Source organism: Bufo bufo, chromosome 5 (assembly GCF_905171765.1).
Source record: "Bufo bufo chromosome 5, aBufBuf1.1, whole genome shotgun sequence".
In the NCBI taxonomy this organism is placed as follows: domain Eukaryota; kingdom Metazoa; phylum Chordata; class Amphibia; order Anura; family Bufonidae; genus Bufo; species Bufo bufo.
In genome coordinates, this window is record NC_053393.1 from 175,237,672 (window position 1) to 175,255,464 (window position 17,793).

Consider the following 17,793-nt stretch of genomic DNA (forward strand, 5'->3'; position numbering starts at 1 on the left):
CATCGAACAAGGGTTCTGCTGGAGGAGCTTGATGTGCTGGTTTGTAATGCAACATTTTTTTAGGAAGGGAAGAGGGTAGTTGGTTAGTCAGATTTGAAGAATGCATATTATTTTTAATGAAGAGGTCTAGGTTGCCATCTCCTAATTGAGAATATGAGAAAGGTCCTCCTTTTCTCAAGGCAAAACTGTTAGAAAGTTAATTTTACACTACACTATTTTGGCATCTGAAGTTCAGATTTTCTGTTACAAATATGCCCTGTTCCTTTTCCTATAATCATAGAGTAAAATTCTAGAATTCTGGCTCCCTGCATTAACAGTTACTGTACCAGCTTCATTACTGATAACAAAGTGAGCTCTATAAATCTATATACAGTATTCTCCCCCTGGTGGCAGCTGCAGGAGGCCAAAAGTCAAGGGGGAAATTTTGTAAGACGTTTGCCTATTTTCTGCCATAATATTTAACCTCAGGAGTATGGGTTCCCCCCTCCCACCTACTGTTTAAAAAAATAGAGAGCACACCGTAAATCAACAGAGAGACGCAAATGCTTGCACAAAAAGGGAGAAACATTTGTAACTTCAGCAGAAAATTGGCATAGAAGCCATCATAAATCCCCTGCCCCAGTTTAAAGAGATTGGCCAGTATTATTCATTTGAATAAGCCATATTAGTGTATGACTGGTGGAGGTCTCACCTCAACCGATCAGGAGAACGAAGGACCAGCGATGCTCATCAGAGTTCTGTAGACCCTTCAAATCTGTACTTTACACACTGACATCCATATGCATAAAGGTACGTCTGGTATTTTATCTCAGCTCTTACTTACTTTTACTTCTGGAAAGGTAATCAATGTTAAATCTCAGAAAACCCCTATAGAGTGATTTTGGCATATGATAAAGTGGAGGTATATAACTGGACCCTCACCAATCATAAAGTAATGGCATAGCCTAGAGATATGCCTTTTACCTTTTATGACAGCAAAGGACTGTTGAATGTCTTTATCAGAAAAATGGAGCTCTGATTGTTAATGTAGATATTTTATTAAATTATTCAACATATAATTTTAAATATATTTAGAAGAAAAAAGAAATAGAAACAGACATGTGAGATGCAGCCAAGGGCCACATTTTATACTGCCCCTATAGTAGAAGACTGATCACAGCTTTGATGGCAATAAAGCTGATAGTGTTTTACTTACAGTTTCCTTACTAAAATGCTTCTCAAATGACTTGTACAGTGCTGCATCCATTTCTTTTAACTGGTTCTGTTGTGCGCTCATAGTAAAAATAGGCTGCAAGGCAAACAGAGTGCTTAAATTCATCTCCGTTTTACTTCACTGGTAAGATTATAAGAAGCATTGTTCCCATTAATGATCGACAGCCCAGGTTACACAAAGCAAAGCTATTTTTGTCTTTATATTGATTTGGATTCTCGTGTTGTTACTATTTTTGAACAATATCCAGCACAAGCCAATCGTTTACATGCTCTGTACTGCTAATAGGTGCAATTAGATTCATAATATATCTTAAAGGGTACAACCCCTGTCAGAATGCAGTCATAAAGCAAATTCGCCAATAGCTTTGGGTCCAACTCTGAGTAGCCTAGACATATACATCTCGAGTCCACCTGTTATGACTAATTGAGGGGGATCCCAAGACAACACTTACAATGTGCAATTCAACGGCTATAATCTTAAGACATTCTTTTTAGAGTGGTCAGATGAAGTGCTCAAAAAAAGTTTGTGTCTCGCTTTTTAGCTGCAGTCCACAATACATGAAATTGCATATCACTATTTTCTAACATTTCGTTAATTCTTGAAAATCTATAAAAGGGCTTGTTTCATGAACACAACCTGTTTCCCTTATCTGCCAATTGAACACCCCCCCCCCCCAACACACTCAGCAGCTCATAAATAACCATTCTTGTTCCATTGTGCCCATACCATCCATGTATTAGATGGTTAACCATAAACCTGAATTGTAGGTCTGTCTGCTGGTTACCCCAATGATCATTTGAAAAATGTAAGGAAGTTTTAAAGACTGACAGCACTGAAATTCTTGACTTGCATGATTGATTAGATTTGGTATCTATATATTTTGGGAAATCTATATGTATAGTACATTATAAACCTCATGAAAAACTGCACATTAAAGTTGTTGGCCACTATATATTACTAGCTGCATATGTGCTAGGAACAGCTTGTAACAGATCTTATTAAACTGCTGCCAATGTCCTATGGTTTACTATGCCTAATTTATGTTTACTAGGTTTCGTGCTAGTCAGTGCTTCAACCTAAAAATGGCAGCTCATGGAGGGAAATGTGACCAGTCCTATTCATCAGCGGTCTCCATTCATTTCCACTGGCAAGGAACAGGAGAACTAATGCATGCGCAGTCCATTCCCAGTGTAAGTGAATGGAGGCTGCTGATGGATGGGACTAGTCACAATGGAGATTTTAGGACTGCAGCTCCAACAAACAAGAGGACTTAATGGTGGGGAAAATTAGGCATATTAAACCACTATTAGTAGCTGCATATATGTGATGTTCCTAGCACATATGCAGCAAGTAATATATAGTGTTCATCCTCTTCAAACTATGTAAGATTTGGTTGTCCTGATGATTGAGCTATATAATGCATTATCATGCTATTAATAAATACCGATAGAGACCCACCCAATATAAACTACGGCTAAATGTGATGAAACAAAACGCCAAAGATCAAAGATGTAGTCCACCAATCAAAACACAGTATAGATATAAAAATAATAAGCATAAAAAGGTTGTATAATCAGGCATTTCCCTAGTTCATTTTTGTGTGTGGATTCTTTTAACCTATTTTCAGGGCTTATACTGCCTTTTTATCCTTATTGTCCAATAAAATAATTTTTATATCTACAGTTGCCAGAAAAAGTACCCTTTGGAATGATATGGATTTCTGCACAAATTGGTCATAAAATGTGATCTGATCTTCATCTAAGTCACAACAATAGACAATCACAGTCTGCTTAAACTAATAACACACAAAGAATTAAATGTTACCATGTTTTTATTGAACACACCATGTAAACATTCACAGTGCAGGTGGAAAAAGTATGTGAACCCTTGGATTTAATAACTGGTTGAACCTCCTTTGGCCGCAATAACTTCAACCAAACGTTTCCTGTAGTTGCAGATCAGACGTGCACAACGGTCAGGAGTAATTCTTGACCATTCCTCTTTACAGAACTGTTTCAATTCAGAAATATTCTTGGGATGTCTGGTGTGAATCACTTTCTTGAGGTAATGCCACAGCATCTCAATCGGGTTGAGGTCAGGACTCTGACTGGGCCACTCCAGAAGGCGTATTTTCTTCTGTTTAAGGCATTCTGTTGTTGGTTTACTTCTATGCTTTGGGTCGTTGTCCTGTTGCAACACCCATCTTCTGTTGAGCTTCAGCTTGTGGACAGATGGCCTTAAGTTCTCCTGCAAAATGTCTTGATAAACTTGGGAATTCATTTTTCCTTTGATGATAGCAATCCATCCAGGCCCTGAGGCAGCAAAGCAGCCCCAAACCATGATCACCCCACCACCATACTTCACAGTTGGGATGAGGTTTTGATGTTGGCGTGCTGTACCTCTTTTTCTCCACACAAAGTGTTGTGTGTTTCTTCCAAACAACTCAACTTTGGTTTCATCTGTCCACAGAATATTTTGCCAGTACTGCTGTGGAACATCCAGGTGCTCTTGTGCAAACTGTAAACGTGCAACAATGTTTTTTTTGGACAGCAGTGGCTACCTCTGTGGTATCCTCCCATGAAATCCATTCTGGTTTACTGTTTTACGTATCGTAGATTCACTAACAGGAATGTTAGCATATGCCAGATACTTTTGTATGTCTTTAGCTGACACTCTAGGATTCTTCTTCACCTCATTGAGCAGTCTGCGCTGTGCTCTTGCAGTCATCTTTACAGGACGGCCACTCCTAGGTAGAGTAGCAGCAGTGCTGAACTTTCTCCATTTATAGACAATTTGTCTTACCGTGGACTGATGAACAGCAAGGCTTTTGGAGATACTTTTATAACCCTTTCCAGCTTTATGCAAGTGAACAATTCTTAATCGTAGGTCTTCTGAAAGCTCTTTTGTGCGAGGCATCATTCACATCAGGCAATGCTTCTTGTGAAAATCAAACCCAGAACTGGTGTGTGTTTTTTATAGGGCAGGGTAGCTGTAACCAACACCTCCAATCTCATCTCATTGATTGGACTCCAGTTGGCTGACAGCTCACTCCAATTAGCTCTTGGAGATGTCATTAGTCTAGGGGTTCACATACTTTTTCCACCTGCACTGTGAATGTTTATATGGTGTATTCAATAAAAACATAGTAACATTTAATTCTTTGTGTGTTATTAGTTTAAGCAGACTGTGATTGTCTATTGTTGTGACTTAGATGAAGATCAGATCACATTTTATGACCAAATTGTGCAGAAATCCATATCATTCTAAATGGTTCACATACTTTTTCTTGCAACTGTATACTCTGTTTTCATTGGTGGACTACATGATTGTTCTTTGGAGTTTTGTGCTATTAACAATACTCACTGTGGCACACCAAAACAAGCTTTTTATAGTTAAAACCCTAGATAATTCATTACTAACAAATATTAATAGTGATCAGGCTTACCTGGAAACCTCCCAAAGATATTTTAATAGACACATCCAGGGGCTTGTTTGTCACACCAGCAACTGATTTTATTAGAGACATGAAAAGCAAAGGGAACCAAACAATGCATATCAGAAGTACAACGATCATTCCACCCATTCCATACTTCACTACTTTCTTCTTCTTCTGGCCCCGTGGCTGTGGATACCTCTGCAGAGAGGGAAAGTGAATACAGTAATTAACAGACAATTACAACCAAGAACACAGTTACAATATGTGAATGTGTACACTGCCCAGTGCAGTGTAAGAATAAAGACGCTGTGATAAAAAATATACAGTACATTGCAATAGACTTATACGATTGGTGACATGAGTATCGTCATTTGCAGTTAATGGACTGCCATGTATCCTTTCTATAGATGTCTACTCCTTTAAAGGGCATCTGTCAACAGATTTGTACCTTTGAACCTGGCTGACCTGTTGCATGTGTGCTTGGCAGCTGAAGGCATCTGTGTTGGTCCCGTGTTCATATGTGCCCGCATTACTGAGAAAAATGAAGTTTTAATATATGCGAATAAGCCTCTGGGAACAACGGAGGCGTTGCCATTACAACTACAGGCTCAGCTCTCTCTGCAACTGCCATACCCTCTGCACTTTGATTGACTTTAGGAGAAGTCAGGGTCAGGTGTAATTATGCTTTGTGGACACTTCCTGGACTTGTGAATCAAAGTGCAGAGGACCTTGCAGTTGCCGAAAGAGCAGAGACTCTAGGTGTAATGGCAATGCCCCCATTGCTCCTAGAGGCTTCTTTTAATATAGTAAAACTTCACTTTTCTCAGAAATACAGGCACATATGAACATGGGACCAACACAGATGCCTTCAGCTGCCAAGCACACATGCAACAGGTCAGTCAATTTCATAGGTACAAATCTGCTACAGATGCCCTTTAAATTGACTATATATTTTCCTGAGAGACTGCTCAGACCGGTACAGTACATATGCATATATATGTTATTTTGCATTATACACATTGTCTTCTGTTTTGCAAGTCAAGGGTGGAAGACCACAGTGCACTGTGTCCACTCCTTTTCTTTGGGTTAAAATTGAACTGTAAGCTATGTTTCCTTTAAAATTCTGACATAATGACTGTACATTCCTTACCTTTTCTGACTCACGCCAGCATTTTAGTATAAATATGTGTGCATAAATATCCTCTACACAGATCCAACTGGAAAGACTGAGTGTAGTGTCTGTCCATACCCAATCCATGACAGCTCTCAGCTCAGTTAAAAATGGTACCAGGCGAAAGCTGAGGAAAGAGATCACACATCATTAAGACTGTATGGCAGAATTAGTAGGTGATAGCAAACACACAGCTGAACACATTTCTTCTTGTGTAGGAATGAGTTTCATGTATCTGATGTGTTCTACTTCCCATTTGTCCACAATTTTAAAGTAACAGGACAAAATGAAGGCAATCAGATTTAGTGGCCACATCTGGCAGTAATTTATAGCAAGTTCCAATTTGAATGTAAACCGTATTTGCAAGTAAATTGTTATTCACTATATTGTCAACCTAACTATGCTTGACAGGGCAGATACAAGGGGACTAATCCTGGAGATTAGTAATATACCCGTATTTTTCGCTTTATAAGACTCACCTGATAATAAGATGCACCTAGGATTTAGAGGAGTAAAATAGGAAAAAAATATTTTGAACCAAAAGGTGTGCTAAAATATTTAATAAAATAACAATAATATTTTACACTGTTATGAGGGATCTATGGATGACACAATGTTCTGAGGATATTTGGGAAATCTTTGGATGAGACTATAACCCCCCTCATCTTTTAGAATATACCCATGTACTGCAGTGGTTCCCATGACGTAGCAGTACGTCAAAGGTCGGGAAGGGGTTAAAGATGAGGGGGGTTATAGTCACATTTAATATCAGCACTGTCCAGAGACTATAATGTAATTGGCCTGTGTTTATATAAAAATTACTATAACCCTCCTCATCCATAAAAAACGCATCTATTTACTGCAGTACATTGGGTGTATTATTAAGGATGAGGGGGGTTATAGTCACATTTAATATTAATAATGTCCAGAGACTGTAATGTAATTGACAAGTGTTTATATTAAATGTGACTATAACCCCCCTCATCTTTAACCCCTTCCCGCCCTTTGACGTACTGTTACGTCATGGGAACCACTGAGTTCCCCCAATTTGACGTAATAGTACGTCATAGTGATCGCGCGGGCACCGGAGCGGTGCGCGCGCGATCACTGCAGGGGCCCGGCAGTCCGTGGTAGCCGGGCCCCTGCTGTATCCGCCGGCATCGCTGTAAAAGCTGATGCCGGTGGATTAACCCCTCATATTCCGCGGTCTGCACTGACCGCGACATAGAAGAGGTTTGTGTCAGGTGAACGATCGCATCAAATCCCCGCGCTGCTGTGGCGGGGACCCGATGCGACACAAGGCAGCCCGATGCCGTGCAGAGGCTGCCCAATGCCTTGCACGGCATCTGGAACTGCCTTCTACCGGAGCCAAGGACATCCAGCCTCAGGCTAGGTCTCCTAGGCAACCTGTTAGTGTATGACTCAGTGTCATACACTAACAGGCAATGCATTACAATACAGATGTATTTTAATGCATTGCAGAGGGGATCAGACCCCCAAAAGTGAATGTCATAAATAAATTAAAGTAAAAAAAGTAAAAAAAAGGGTTTTTAATAAAATTAATAAAGTAATAAAATTAATAAAGTAAAAAAGAAAAAAAAACGCCCCTTTCCCCTTATTTTATAATAAAAAACTGAAAAAAATACAAAACCCACACATATTAGGTATCGTCGTGTCCATAATGACCGGCTCTATAAATATATCACATGATCCACCCTGTCCGATAAACACCATAAAAAAATAATAATAAAAACAGTGTAAAAAAAAGCCATTTTTGTCACCTTACATGACAAAAAGTGCAACACCAAGCAATCAAAAAGGCGTATACCCCCCAAAATGGTATCAATAAAACCGTCACCTCATCCCGCAAAAAATGAGCCCCTACCTAAGACGATCGCCCCAAAAAAATAAAAAAATTATAGCTCTCAGAACATGGAGACACTAAAACATCATCTTTTTTTGTTTCAAAACGGCTATTATTGTGCTAAAGTGAAATACATAAAAAAAAATATACATATTAGGTATCGCCACGTCCGTAACAACCAGCTGTATAAAAATATTACATGACCTAACCACTCAGGTGAACACCATAAAAAATTTATTAAAGAATCTGTGTAAAAAAAAAGCCTTTTTTGTCACATTACATCATAAAAATTGCAACAGCAAGTGATCAAAAAGGCGTATGCCCCCCAAAATAGTACTAATCAGACCGTCACCTCATCCCGCAAAAAATGAGACCCTACCTAAGAGAATGGTCAAAAAATAAAAAAGCTATGGCTCTCAGACTATGGAGACACTAAAATATGATCATTTTTTGCTTCAAAACTGCTATTATTGTGCTAAAGTGAAAAAAATAAAAAAAGTATACATATTAGGTATCGCCACGTCCGAAACAAACAGCTCTATAAAAATATCATATGCCCTAACCACTCAGATGAACACCGTAAAAAAAAAACTGTGTAAAAAAAAAAGCCATTTTTGTCACATTACCGTATTTTTCGCCCTATAAGACGCACCGGCCTAGAAGACGCACCTAGGTTTTTGAGGAGGAAAATAAGAAAAAAAATATTTTTAACCAAAAGGTGTGCTTTTGGTGGGTTTAGAATTAATGGTGGTCTGTGCATGACACTATTATGGGGGATCTGTGGATGATGCACTGTCATGTGGGGGATCTGTGGATGGCACTGTTATGGGGGACCTGTGAATGGCACTGTTATGGGGGATCTCTGGATGGCACTGTTATGGGGGATCTGTGGATTGCGCTGTTATGGGGGATCTGTGGATGGCACTGTTATGGGGGATCTGTGGATGGTACTGCTATGGGGTGGGAGATCTGTGGATGGCATTGTTATGGGGTGATGGGATCTGTGGATATGTGGATGGCATTGTTATGGGGTGGGGGATCTGTGGATGGCATTGTTATGGGGTGGGGGATCTGTGGATGGAACTGTTATGGGGTGGGGGATCTGTGGATGGAACTGTTATGGGGGGATCTGTGGATGACACTGCTATATGTCATCCACAGATCCCCCTCATAACAGTGTACCCCAAAATACACCGGCCCTCTGCTCACCGAATTATTTATAAACATGAATCCTCATCCTGTTATTAAGTTTAACTAACGCTGCGCTCTCCCATGTTCCCATGTCCCCTGTATCCCCACAGCACTTACGAATAAGCTTCAATAGCAGGCAGAGCGGACGGCAGCAGTAACGTCACTCACTGACGCCGCGCGCCTGCTCCATTCATAAAGTGGGTGGAGCAGGCGCTCGACGTCAGTGAGTGACGTTACTGCTGCCGTCCGCTCTGCCTGCTATTGAAGCTTGTTCGTAAGTGCTGTGGGGATACAGGGGACATGGGAGAGCGCAGCGTTAGTTAAACTTAATAACAGGATGAGGATTCATGTTTTTAAATACTGCGGTGAGCAGCGGGGCCCGGTGTAAGAGTACAGTGACTTCACCGGGCCCCGCCCCTAGTTCCGGACTCCAGCCCCTCCTCTCTCCCCACTCATACATCGCAGTCTGCGATGCTGCAGCGTCGCAGACTGCGATGTTAAATGGAAGCATTCGCCACATAAGACGCAGGGGCATTTTCCCCCCACTTTTGGGGGGGGGGGGGAGTGAGTCTTATGGGGCGAAAAATACGGTACATCACAAAAATTGCAACAGCAAGTGATGAAAAAGGCATATGCCCCCCAAAATAGTACCAATCAGACCGTCACCTCATCCCGCAAAAAATGAGACCCTACCTGAGAGAATCGGTCAAAAAATAAAAAAGATATGGCTCTCAGACTATGAGACACTAAAATATCATTATTTCGGTTTTAAAAATGCTATTATTGTGTAAAACTTAAATAAATAAGAAAAAGTAGACATATTAGGTATTGCCACGTGCGTAACGATCTGCTCTATAAAAATGTCAACATGTCCCTCAGGTAAATGCTGTAAAAATAAAAAATAAAAACGGTGCCAAAACATCAATTTTTTTGTTACCTTGCCTCACAAATTTTTTTATATAGAGCAATAAAAAATCATATGTAGCCCAAAATAGTACCAACAAAACTGGCACCTTATCCCGTAGTTTCAAAAATGTGGTCACTTTTTTGAGTTTCTACTGTAGGGGTGCATAAGGGGGGCCTTCAAATGGGACATGGCATCTAAAAACCAGTTCAGCTAAATTTGCCTTCCAAAAACCATATGGCATTCCTTTCCTTCTGCGCCCTGCCGTGTGCCCGTACAGTAGTTTACGATCACATGTGGTTTGTTTCTGTAAACCGCAGAATCAGGGTACTAAATATTGAGTTTTATTTGGCTGTTAACCCTTGCTTTGCTACTGGAAAAAATTGATTAAAATGTAAAATCTGCCAAAAAAGTGAAATTCTGAAATTTAATCTCCATTTTCCATCAATTCTTGTGGAACACCTAAAGGGTTAACAAAGTTTGAAAAATCAGTTTTGTATACCTTGAGGGGTGTAGTTTCTAAAATGGGGTCATTTTTGGGTGGTTTATATTATGTAAGCCTCACAAAGTGACTTCAGACCTGAACTGGTCCTTAAAAAGTGGGTTTTGGAAATTTTCCGAAAAATTTCAAGATTTGCTTCCATACTACTAAGCCTTCTAACGTTCCCAAAAAATAAAATGTAATTTTCAAAATGATCCAAACATGAAGTAGACATATGGGGAATGTAAAGTAATCACTATTTTGGAAGGTATTACTATCTATTATAAAAGTAGAGAAATAGGAATTTGTAAATTTGCTAATTTTTCCAAATTTTTGGTAAATTTGGTATTTTTTTATGAATAACATTTTTTTTTTTACTTATTGTTACCATTGTCATGAAGTACAATATGTGACGAGAAAACTATCTCAGAATGGCCTGTATAAGTAAAAGCGTTTTAAAGTTATCACCACAGAAAGTGACACATGTCAGATTTGCAAAAAATGGCCTGGGCAGGAAGGTGAAAACAGGCCCGGGGTTGAAGGGGTTAAGAATGCACCTACGTACTGCAGTACATGGGTGCATTCTTATGGATGAGGGGGTTATAGTCCTATTTAACACACAGTTAATTTTTAGGTCAGCCCCTGAGCTGTCACTTAACAGGGACTTTAGGTGACAGGGGATAGAACAGGGCGACGGAGGCCACTACAACTCCTTCCTCCCTCCTATCTCACTGAAGTTCCATTGGTGGTCCGTGGCAACGGCCGGACTGGAGGGAGTAAGCTTATTGGTGGAGGCGGCAGTTCCAGCCGGCACACACCACCAATAAGCAGTATGTGCGGGCGGGCTGTAGTGCAGCGGAGGAAGAGAACTGCTCTCCTCTCCCCTCCTCTTTTATGGAGCGGACCCAGGCAGCAGCAGCTTCACTGAATGCTTAACTGCCGCCTCCCGCCCCACACTTACGGTAAATCACAGGATCAGGAGCAGGCTAATTAAAAGCACCTGCAACCCTGCAATACAGTTAGCCAGCTTGATTTTCAACAGATTCCCTTTATAAGACGCAATCACTTTTCCCCCCACTTTGAGAGGGAAAAAAGTGCGTCTTATAAAGCAAAAAAACTGTACTTATTTTTTTATTCCTTGTACAACACCAACATATTCTGCAGCACTGTGCAATGAATATCTTTACTCACATAAGTCCCAATGGGACCCACAATCTGCACATATAAGCTTAAATGCAAATGAAAACGATTTACTCGATCAGCATGTTTTTTTGTACTGTGGCAGGAAACTGTTGTACCTGAATGAAACCCATGCAAATAGAGGGAGACTGTACAAAGTGCATGTAGATGATGCCCTTGGTCGAATTTGGACCCAGGACTCCAGTACTACAAGGTATGGTGTTAACCACTATGCCAAATTGATGTTTGGCAACCATATAATGACTTATCCACTGATAGCAGGAACACAATGACAGGAGATCTTAGGCAGGAGAAATTAGGCAATTTAATCATTTAAAAACAAAGGGCTCCGTCATATGACTAAATCTAAAATGACAATGGTTTTAGAAGCTATGTTGTGACCATGAGGTTATGTTCACATATCACTTTATTTTGCTATTTGTCAGGCATGTTATTTTACAATTAAAATAATGCATCAACCAGATATTACATGTGAGTGAATGGTAATTAATGAATCTCTTTCACACTGTGATATTACACTGTACTTTTTATGCCCCTATGCTTGTTCCTCTGCTGCTTTCAATGTGTATGTGTGGATATGGCCTTACAGATTCTCTGCACTATGGAAATTACATTTACTACACAGTCGCCTACCCTTGAAATAAGAAAAGATTGACATAGTTGTAGCTCTTTGTGAGGAAGTTCCCAAGAACACGTGTTGGGTATCCACAGCGGATCTGATACGCTGACAGTCCAAAATAGATACACTTCACAAAATACCATAGCTGTGCGACAATGTTCTGACTGAATTTCCTGAAAAACACAAACAAAAAAACAGGGTGCTGAACTGTTCCAGGGCTAGTGACTACACGCCAAATGCACATGCTGAGCAGTCATTTACCTTTCTGTTACTCCAGGTAAAATGAAGAACATCCAAAAATGTATACCAAACACCAGAATAACCTGAAATATGACTTTGCCCATCACAGTTTTTCTGAGATAGAGAGCCCGGTCCACAACCATTGTGCCAAACTGTATCAAAACCATCACCAAGAATGCTTCTGGTACCTGGTCTTCTGACAGAGAAGAGGTAATGTCCGCTGCAGCAGAGTGTTTCTAAAAATATAGATGTTAGGTTAGCAGCATTCCAAAAAATTTATATTTTCTTTATTGTACTCAAGTTCATTTGATCTCTATATTGTTTGCTATTCCCACAAACCATTTATAAAACTGCTTATATTAGTTCATCTTCTAACAGTGACCCTGTTAAAAGAGAATTAAACCATATAAAGATAGGTAAAGCCTTGTAGTGTGGTATATCTGGGTTGTTATAAATACGGTATTACCACTAATCATAATTTATGCCTCCTTGGAGGAAACTAATAATTTCCTCTTTCCTATCTCATCCGTAATAATCACATACAAATTGTAATTTATAATCATGAGATGTACATGTATGCTGTTTATATCAAATTTCCTTTTTCTTTCCATTAAACTGTCTTATATTTAATTTGTCACTTTGAATGCATTTTTTTTCTCTCCTACAATACTACAAGCCTAAAATATTCACTTATTGATAGATACACAACAATCCTAAAACTATTAATTTCACTTGCAGTAGTACTAGACACTTGGCAATTTCTTTAGTATGATGACTTACTCCAAATGCCCAGAAGCCAAATACAATTATGATGAAGTCTACAGTATCTGCCAGGAACATTAACACATAGACGTCTGTCACGGCACTGTAGTCTGGATGAATGAGGTTGTAAAAAAATTGTTTGATTGGCAAATATATCTGAAGAATTCTGGAAGAAGTAAAACAATCACCAATGAGAAAAGTTAGGTAACATGTTCTAATGCAATCATTATGTACAAGAGGTTAGAGAACATTTTCTCTATTATACCTGCAATGATGCTATTATGCAACAATATAGTTTAGATATTATTATATTAAATTATTATTAGATATTCTGCAATTATGTTGTTTATATATTATTATAGTATGCAAATTTTTAGTTTTACTCATTTGTTTTAAAGAGTAGGTTGCACTACTGTACCTGCTACAAGCTTACTCTTCATGGACACTCGTTTAACATGTGTCAGTCTATGGACTAGTTTGACATGTCCACAAATGTATATGTGAACATAGCCTAACATGTTTGGGAATTGTCAAGCTTGTTGACTTTACAATAGCAGAAACCAGAATTGAGAATGCTACTCAGGGTAACAATGTAAGCTGTAGCTATGCAAAAAATTACTGAGCCTACTTTCAAAATACTGGCTTTCTAGTATTAGTGTAAAATACTTCATGTATACCTTAGGTTTTAACAGTTATGGCCAATTGTAGTACATTTAAAGTGTTTACAGGGACCAAAATATCAGATCAGTGGGTATCAACACCCAGTACTCCATCGATCAGCATTAAGTTGCAGCCACAGTTCTGGAAATAGTGCATCAATCCGGAACACTACAGTTTCATACATAGGGTAGTGGCCGTTCTCAGGGACTGTAGCTCAACTATTATAACCTAAGGATAGGTCATCAATATGTTATTCATGGAAGACACCTTTAAAAAGGTAGTCCCAGAATTCACCTTACAGATAAAATACAGTGACAATAAAACAAATACACCCAATCCTAATTAAATAAACAAAAACAAAAAACAGAAAAATTCAGACCTGCGGTTTGAGGTTTTTACCTGGTGCGGTGGTGGTGCCATTGGGTCCCCATGCGGCTGTGGGGCGGACCCGATGGTATGGAAGGCAGCGCGATGCCTTCCTGAGGCATCTGTGCTGCCTTCCGGTGACGAGCCTGTGAGATCCAGCCCCCTGGATCTCACAGGCCAGAAGCTGTATGAGTAATACACACAGTTTTACTCATACAGCCAATGCATTTCAATACAGAAGTATTGGAATGCATTGTAAAGGATTAGACCCCCAAAAGTTCAAGTCCCAAAGTGGGACAAAAAAAAAAGTGAAAAAAAGAGTTGAAAAAATAAAGTTTTCCCCCCCAAAAATTAAAAGTTTCAAGTAAAAATAAACAAAAACGTCATTTTCCCCAAATAGAGTAAAAAAAAATTGGTAAAAAATAGGGAAAAAAAAAGGATACATATTAGGTATCGCCGCGTCCGTATCGACCGACTCTATAAAGATATCACATGACCTAACCCTCAGATGAACATGGTAAAAAATAAAAAATAAAAACCGCTAAATAAAAATTTTTCTGTCACCTTACATCACAAAAAGTACAACAGCAAGCGATCAAAAAGGCGTTTGTCCACCAAAATAGTACCAATCTAACCGTCACCTCATCCCGCAAAAAATGAGCCCCTACCTGAGACAATCGCCCAAAAAAAATAAAAAAAACTATGGCTCAGAATATGGAGACACTAAAACATCATTTTTTTTTTTTTTTAAAAGCTGTTATTGTGTAAAACTTACATAAATAAAAAAAAAGCATACATATTTGGTATCGCCACGTTCGTATCGACCGGCTCTATAAAAATATCACATGACCTAACCCCTCAGATGACCACCGTAAATTTTTTTTCATAAAAACTGTGCTAAATAAACCATTTTTTGTCACCTTACATCACAAAAAGTTTAATAGCAAGCGATCAAAAAGTCACACGCACCCCAAAATAGTGCCAATAAAACCGTCATCTCATCCCGCAAAAATCATACCCTACCCAAGGTAATCGCCTAAAAACTGAAAAAATTATGGCTCTCAGACTATGGAAACACTAAAACATTATTTTTTTGGCTTCAAAAATGAAATCATTGTGTAAAACTTACATAAATAAAAAAAAAGTATACATATTAAGTATCGCCGCATCCGTGACAACCTGGTCTATAAAAATATCACATGATCTAACCTGTCAGATGAATGTTGTAAATAACAAAAAATAAAAACGGTGCCAAAACAGCTATTTCTTGTTATCTTGCCTCACAAAAAGTGTAATAAAGAGCAACCAAAAATCATATGTACCCTAAACTAGTACCAACAATACTGCCACCCTATCCCGTACTTTCTAAAATGGGGCCACTTTTTTTGGAGTTTCAACTCTAGGGGTGCATCAGGGGGGCTTCAAATGGGACATGGGGTAAAAAAAAACAGTCCAGCAAAATCTGCCTTCCAAAAACCGTATGGCATTCCTTTCCTTCTGCGCCCTGCCGTGTGCCCGTACAGTAGTTTACGACCACATATGGGGTGTTTCTGTAAACTACAGAATCAGGGCCATAAATATTGAGTTTGGTTTGGCTGTTAACCCTTGCTTTGTAACTGGAAAAAAATTATTAAAATGGAAAATCTGCCAAAAATGTGAAATTTTTAAATTGTATCTCTATTTTCCATTAATTCTTGTGAAACACTAAAGGGTTAACAAAGTTTATAAAATCAGGTTTGAATACCTTGAGGGGTGTAGTTTATAGAATGGGGTGGTTGGGTGGTTTCTATTATGTAAGCCTCGCAAAGTGACTTCAGACCTGAACTGGTCCCTAAAAATTGGGTTTTTGAAAATTTCTGAAAAATTTCAAGATTTGCTCCTAAACTTCTAAGCCTTGTAACATCCCCAAAAAATAAAATATCATTCCCAAAATGATCCAAACATGAAGTAGACATATGGGGAATGTAAAGTAATAACTCTTTTTGGAGGTATTACTATGTATTATAGAAGTAGAGAAATTGAAACTTGTAAATTTGGTATTTTTTACAAATTTTTGGTAAATTTGGTATTTTTTTATAAATAAAAATGATTTTTTTGGACTTCATTTTACCAGTGTCATGAAGTACAATATGTGCCGAAAAAACAATCTCAGAATGGCCTGGATAAGTCAAAGCGTTTTAAAGTTATCAGCGCTTAAAATTACACTGGTCAGATTTGCAAAAAATGGCCAAGTCCAGAAGGTGAAATAGGGCCGAGTCCTTAAGGAGTTAAAATCCATGAAAATACCTCTGTCTCCTCCTCTTTCAGTCATATGGTTGATTACACCCATTCATCTTCTACTCCATTATTCTCTCCTACACCACAAAGATTTTACCTACACTCGCCCACCGTCATCTCAGCTACACCAGCATCAATATGGACTTTAGTTTTTACATTTTCCTACACTTATCCCCTTCTAATAGATATCCAAATATATATAACCCTGCATAAAATATACATAACCCCATTTTCTTTTTTCATTGCATAAAATAACCCACATCATGATATCTCTATTACAAGTGATAAAATTTCACACCAACTTCCCCATATTGTTGCCAAAGGTTTATACACTGCTCAAAAAAATAAAGGGAACACAAAAATAACACCTAGATCTGAATTAATTAAATATTCTTCTGAAATACTTTGTTCTATACATAGTTGAATGTGCTGACAACAAAATCACACAAAAATAAAAAAATGGAAATCAAATTTTTTAGCCCATGGAGGTCTGGATTTGGAGTCACACTCAAAATTAAAGTGGAAAAACACACTACAGGCTGATCCAACTTTGATGTAATGTCCTTAAAACAAGTCAAAATGAGGCTCAGTAGTGTGTGTGGCCTCCACGTGCCAGTATGACCTCCCTACAACGACTGTGCATGCTCCTGATGAGGTGGCGGACGGTCTCCTGAGGGATCTCCTCCCAGACCTGGACTAAAGCATCTGCCAACTCCTGGACAGTCTGTGGTGCAACGTGACGTTGTTGAATAGAGCGAGACATGATGTCCCAGATGTGCTCAGTTGGATTCAGGTCTGGGTAATGGGCGGGCCAGTCCATAGCATCAATGCCTTCGTCTTGCAGGAACTGCTGACACACTCCAGCCACATGAGGTCTAGCATTGTCTTGCATTAGGAGGAACCCAGGGCCAACCGCACCAGCATATGGTCTCACAAGGGGTCTAAGGATCTCATCTTGGTACCTAATGACAGTCAGGCTACCTCTGGCGAGCACATGGAGGGCTGTGCGGCCCTCCAAAGAAATGCCACCTCACACCATTACTGACCCAATGCCAAACCGGTCATACTGGAGGATGTTGCAGGCAGCAGAACGCTCTCCACGGCGTCTCCAGACTCTGTCACGTCTGTCACATGTGCTCAGTGTGAACCTGCTTTCATCTGTGAAGAGCACAGGGCGCCAGTGGCGAATTTGCCAATCTTGGTTTTCTCTGGCAAATGCCATCGGGCCCTCATATCACCCTCATGGAGTCTGTTTCTGACCATTTAAGCAGACACATGCACATTTGTGGCCTGCTGGAGGTCATTTTGCAGGGCTCTGGCAGTGCTCCTCCTGTTCCTCCTTGCACAAAGGCGGAGGTAGCGGTCCTGCTGCTGGGTTGTTGCCCTCCTACGGCCTCCTCCACGTCTCC

General features: G+C 39.4%; 1 protein-coding gene across 5 annotated transcripts in view; it reads right to left on the reverse strand.

The window, feature by feature from the left end:
- The window catches only part of PIEZO2 (piezo type mechanosensitive ion channel component 2), a 661,827-nt gene that overhangs the window by 13,159 nt on the left and 630,875 nt on the right, over positions 1 to 17,793 (reverse strand). For all 5 annotated transcript variants that reach the window (XM_040432210.1, XM_040432212.1, XM_040432214.1 and 2 more), the window contains 6 exons: positions 13,100 to 13,247; positions 12,341 to 12,555; positions 12,094 to 12,252; positions 5,800 to 5,947; positions 4,659 to 4,847; positions 1,196 to 1,288 (listed from right to left, as the gene is read on the reverse strand). In XM_040432210.1, the coding sequence (XP_040288144.1) occupies positions 1,196 to 1,288; positions 4,659 to 4,847; positions 5,800 to 5,947; positions 12,094 to 12,252; positions 12,341 to 12,555; positions 13,100 to 13,247 (952 nt within the window). The remainder of the gene's footprint in view (positions 1 to 1,195; positions 1,289 to 4,658; positions 4,848 to 5,799; positions 5,948 to 12,093; positions 12,253 to 12,340; positions 12,556 to 13,099; positions 13,248 to 17,793) is intronic.